Source organism: Callionymus lyra, chromosome 9, assembly GCF_982586985.1.
Source record: "Callionymus lyra chromosome 9, fCalLyr1.hap1.1, whole genome shotgun sequence".
Taxonomy (NCBI): Eukaryota; Metazoa; Chordata; class Actinopteri; order Syngnathiformes; family Callionymidae; genus Callionymus; species Callionymus lyra.
In genome coordinates, this window is record NC_141826.1 from 14,890,484 (window position 1) to 14,896,483 (window position 6,000).

General features: G+C 38.8%; 1 protein-coding gene across 1 annotated transcript in view; it reads left to right on the forward strand.

Moving 5' to 3' along the window:
• Positions 1-5,448, forward strand: part of cplx2b (complexin 2b) — a 29,383-nt gene extending 23,935 nt beyond the window's left edge. The window contains exons 3-4 of the mRNA XM_087799351.1: positions 4,936-5,111; positions 5,175-5,448. Of these exons, the coding sequence (XP_087655477.1) occupies positions 4,936-5,111; positions 5,175-5,372 (374 nt within the window). The 3' untranslated portion in view covers positions 5,373-5,448. The remainder of the gene's footprint in view (positions 1-4,935; positions 5,112-5,174) is intronic.
• Positions 5,449-6,000: the final 552 nt, after the last annotated feature.

The window sequence follows — 6,000 nt, forward strand, 5'->3', positions numbered from 1 at the left end:
TTATGGTTTATTCATTTTATTTTATTATATTTGAGGGCTTTATAAGATCTGCTGGTCTTGAAGCTTGTATCTTAGGCGAGGTTTAGTTTAGGTTTATAAATGAGATCCGGTCCTGGTAACTCGAGGACGGAGAAGCTTGTTAATGAAATGGAAGATTAGAGGTCTCCGGAGACAAGACAGTTTTCTCCTTTGACCCCGACAGCTTTTTAACCTTCAGATGTCTCCCCCACCTTCATCCTCCTCCAGCTCCTCCTCTGAGATTTACTCCCCCGTCCTGTTGGCTTCACTTGTAAATGACAATTGATTTAAAATGCTATGCTCCAATGTTTTTTTTGTTTTTTTTAATATTTATTATCAGCCTTTATATTCCCCTCATAAAGAATCACAGAAACGTTTAATTGCAGGCAGCTATCTAAATTATTTAAAAAAGAAATGTATATATATATTTTTAGATTAACACAAAAAATGTTTTTATATTAATGTTTATTCTACCTAATAGTTCATCAAACATCAAATATTATTTGAAAAAAAAAATATATATATATATATAATTTTAATGTTAATGTTTTCACCATAAATGTGATGTAAAATAAGTATTGAAGAAAATAAATGTATATTCAATTAATTCCCAATAATGTATCATCTTTGCATGAAATAAATAAAAATAAATAATGGAATAATTAAAATAAGTTGTGCAATTTTTTTGCTTTACCAAAATAAATTTAAATATGAAATTTGTTAATGAAATATATCGATTTATTTCTCCGTATCTTTTCATTTATATTTAGATAAAATGTATCATGTTTTGAAGGCTTTATCATTATCATCATGATGATTATTATTGTTGTTATATTTTAATTGAATGTATTGGCAGAAAAAACCTGCACATTTATTTACAGATATTCTTTAATATATCATTTATTTTGCAAACTAAATCTTAAAAACATACAATTAAATAACAATGTGTTCAAATTCAATACAACAGTTTTATCAGTAAATATACTGTATCGTATATTGTTTATTTGGTTTAATCAAAATGTTTCAATGTAATCCATTAAAAAAAATAGATTAATACAATTTTAAAGACTAAAGATAAAATATGGCCCTTTTTTTCAAGTTGTGTTTATTAATTTTATTTGAAGTTAAGTCCATGAGTTAATATAAAGCCAGAACTTTGTATTATTTTGATAAAAGTATTACTTATAACCCCTTTATTAATTTATAGATTAATACCATTTCTAATAAAAACATATTAACGTATAATAAGTGTGATACTAACTGATTAACGTTGGCTCATGTGTTGTTGTTTTCCCACAAACATCCACGCTGGACATCTTGACCTTCTCTGACTCCCCAGCGGGAGCTCGGCAACGACTCGCTTCGCACCCCACGTCTGACAATTTGTCATCCGCGGGTTTGTTGCCACCACACAGCGCTGGGGGGCAATTACCACCTCGGTATGAGTCTGCCATTTTGTGACGGCTCCCACGAGTGGCTCACCTGAGAGCCAAGAACAGCTTTTCCCCCGAAGCGACTCACAATTCTGACGAAAAGTGAAGCTATAATCAATAGTTACGACTCAACTGTTTTTTTTTTTGGACCATAAATATTTAATTATTCTCCCTGCCTGTGCTTTTATTGTAACATAAATCTTGAAGAGTCATTTAATTATGTGTGACTTTGTTTAAATGTACCTGCAAAAGTGAAAGACGTAACCATAACCCATGAGTCACAAATCAGCTGCACCAGAGCTTGCGAGTCCTACACCAGTTTCTTATTCATGTTGTGATTTAGGAATAAGCAATTGCTGTGAAGAAAATGGTTCTGATTTCTAGTCTACGGAGTCCGACTCATTCTTCGTAACACGAATCTGGATTCTTGAGTACAATTGACATGACAGGAAGTGATTTACACTCATGGATAGGGAGCATAATAAGTGTCTGAGTCAGCCGTTGTGACTCAAGAATAGATGAATTCCGAGGTACAATGCTGCTCTTATTGTTGACCGGGTTTAACTTCCTAAGGTGTGCAAAGTTCTATGTATTTAAGTAAAGTTATTGTATATACAAAAACTGGCCTTTCGGCTCATAAAATAAAAAAAATGATTTGAATTACGAGTCTGCGATGATGATGATTTAAATCTAGTCATTCTTTGTGGTGTGAGGAAAAAATACCGATATATATCATTATTTTTTTCACCATAACATATCGATATTCATTTAATCCATTTTTTGTTTTTTTACATTGTATTATTTATATTAAATTAAGCGTGTGAAAAACTAATTTATTATTTTATTTTATTCACTATTAACAACAAAAATATTGTAGATGGCAGCGGTCATTAAGTGTTTGGCAGCTTAAGGAGAATAAAAACTGTGGATGAGAGGATACAGTCGACTCCAGCAGCTTTTGAAGCTGGTGTTTGGACATATTTTGGCTCCCGATATAATAATTTACCCAAAAGAGAGTAGAAAATAAAAGATGTCACTATAATTGTTACGAAAACGATTAGAAATATATCGGATCGGATCATAGCGTGAGCTGCGTATATCGTATCAAATTGTATCGTTTGATTAGTACATTTCTACAGTCTTAAGTCATAATACTTGAGTTGTTAGTGAGTCTGATTCGCTTCCTGTGCTACAAGACTCCACAAGACTTTAACAAACTTTGTGTGGTTCACTCACTCTGTGACTCATTGATAAAAATAGTCTAAACTCTAAATCATCACAGGGACTCACTTGGAGTCCTTAGTAGAAACAGATCAGTATCTGAGTTTACGTTACACTTCGAACTGGGCTAATACTTAATAGAGTTGTGAAACACAAACCTGAATTTGGAAACATCTTAGTTTTGGCGACCTTTACAGGAAACCCAGTCCTTGCCTTTTCACAACATGATCAAAATGTTACATATATTTCTTGCATTTTGTGAAATACAGAAAATGGAATCTCAACTTATGTCTCGTCCAGTGGACCGACTCTCCGTCTCAAATGGAATCATGGCATGAATGATCTGCAGCATCAGATTAAAAAAAGAAGAGAAAACTCTCCAGTAATACATTTACTTCGCACAAAGTATAATAAAAACAGGGGAGGAAACACAAGTATCCAGGACAGCAGCTGAACAGGTGGCCGGGTCCGCGAGCTGCATCTACGATCAATATTCTGATGAAGTTTTCTCTCGGGGGAGGATCCATAATTCATACGCTCAGGTGGTCCTGTATTTACTATCGATAAACGCGGGGAACAACAGCTGTATTATCGATGCCGCGGAGCGCCGACAGTAAGAGATGGTGCATCTCGAGACGCTGCAAATGAAAATGAGACTGGAGTCGCTCAGAACATCGATATGAGCGTAATCTCACATGCGGCCCAACACAAACACAATCTCGGTGTCATATCCTGAGAGGCTTGGGAGAGGCCCCTCCCCTGCCCCTGCTCCTGGTCAATACCACAAGTGTGTGGAAGGAAAGATGGTTTATGGATGTTGAGGTGCAGGTGGGACGAACAGATGGAAGAGAGGAAGAACTCTTCCTGTGTCTTGGCGTTTGTTTGAAGCCGCTCCAGCTGGCGGTCGCTCGTCCACCTCGTACAAGACGCCTTGAGCCAGGTGCTTGAATATATGCTTATGTATGCTGGTCTGTTATTGCGGAGGAAATCTTTAGTTCGAACCGAAAGAAAATGAGGATTAGACATTTAAGACGGGAAAACGAGGGCTGAAGAAATACCCCATTGATCAAACCATCTTCGCTGTGCACCATAAATCACATATAAATAAATTGGTAAGTCATGAAACCTGCCGTAGAGCTTTGTTCATGTTGCAACATTAGCTGAGGAACCTGACCAGCTTTGCTGCAGTGGTGCAGAGACAATGATTGCATTAATTTCCATATTGTCTTAGGTACTGAGCAGGGACAACAAGAAAACTGACCATTGGAGGCAGCTTTGCTGGAGATATCACTACATTGCCAGAAACAAATACGCTTCATTCAAGCACTTCGTCCTGCATATCTTACAATACTCATGACTCTCCTGATTCACTCAGATGTTTTAAATGTTGAAGTCTTCCTCTCTAAGATGCAGTAAGTCCCTCATCATGATGATGTTTTGAAGTTGACTTCTTAAATTAATACCTCGTCTGAAATCTCGGCGAACGAGATGTTACGAGAGCGGAGTCCATTATCACGTAACAATAAAATAAATAATAAAAGAGCGTTTTATACACAAAGACATATATTGTATTGATGAGTACAATAGAGGTCCAAGATGAATTTAAGACACACTTAAATCCACACATTAGTTGCCCTTTTATGTATTTTTCGTGACTTATGAAGCAGAATGCGAACCGTCCTGGAAAAGCAGTATGAATCCTCGACTTTTACTCTAACATGTTGCCGTTCTATTTCTTTTCATTTATGACGTCAACATAACGTGACAATTGGCAACAAAGGTACCCCAAACTTACTCGACACCGAGGACAATGAGGAACAGTGATGACATAAGGGGGAAGCTGGACATGAGACATGGGCCGCTAAAAAAATGAATAAGCCACAGTTTCGGCCATCGTTTAAGTATTAGCACCATGTTTCAAGTGTCAGATAAAAACCTTGCAAATACCTGTTCTTTGCTACAATACAGAGAAAAGATACAAGTAAGGCTTGACTCTGTAAGCAAATCGGGAACAAGGAAGTTTCAAAGAGAGCTGTACCACAAACATACAAGTACATTCTGGCAGCCTAATAAATAAGGTACCACTGCTGGCTTCAACATTAATGGGCAACTGTGAGGATAAGAAAACCCATATGTACAAACAGGAAATGACAAAATGAAAGCATCTACACTTAATGCAAAAAAAACCTTTTTGGACTTTTTGTTTTGATTTTTTTTGAGATCCATGAAATATTTGACTTCTAATGATATTTTTTCTGCTCAGGCGCCACCAAAGACATGGGTAAGATGTTGGGCGGCGAAGAAGAGAAGGACCCAGACGCAGCCAAGAAAGAGGAGGAACGGCAAGAGGCGTTGCAGCAGCAGGAGGACGAGAGGAAGGCCAAGCACGCCCGCATGGAGGCCGAGCGGGAGAAAGTACGACAGACCATCAGAGATAAGGTACCGTTGTGCGGCATAAAGATTTGAAGACGTGTGTGGATGACACGTCTTTGCGTCTTCCAGTATGGACTGAAGAAAAAGGAGGAGAAGGAGGCGGAGGAGAAGGCGGCCATGGAGCAGGCGTGCGAGGGCTCGCTGACGCGTCCGAAGAAGGCGATCCCGCGAGGCTGCGGCGACGACGACGAGGAGGACGAGGAGAGCATCCTCGACACCGTGCTCAAGTTCCTCCCCGGACCATTGCAGGACATGTTCAAGAAGTAAACACCCGAAGGTGTGACGCGTCAAACGAACCCTGTTCGCAGGGTCCAGTCTTGGCAAGACTGCCGGGGGATAGGGAGAAAGATTGGGTAGATTTGCACGAAGGTATGGGGGTAGGGGGTGATTCAGGTTTTTGTAAGCGGGTTAGGGGGTTTGAGAGATCAGTGGGACCAAACATGGGGACGGGTGGGGAGGTGCCAAACTGTTAGAGGCTACACACTGCCTTTCTAGAATCTTTTACTTTTTTCTACTACTTGTCGAATGCACCACGGACACCCCTTTAATTTGCCATGAATGCAGTCTTCAACGGCAACCTCTCACATTTAGTATTCCACTGTCCTCCTGTCAAGGTCAGACAACTAAAAAATGGTCCGCCCTTCAGGAGGGGTTGACCACCAGAGAGCAGTATTTCCACGATGAAGAGGGAACGCTCTTCTCAAAACTTTTTCCAACTGCCACCATGTTTTCCAGTAGATGGAGCATGTTTGTATCATTTCAACTGTTTTGTACTTTTATGAATCTGATGTAGGTCTTTATACGGATAAAAAAACGAAGTTCAACGTTTGGGTTTATAGGACATGTGCCTTCATATCATCATCTCCTAATGTAGGGTTTTCATTTTGAGTGTTTG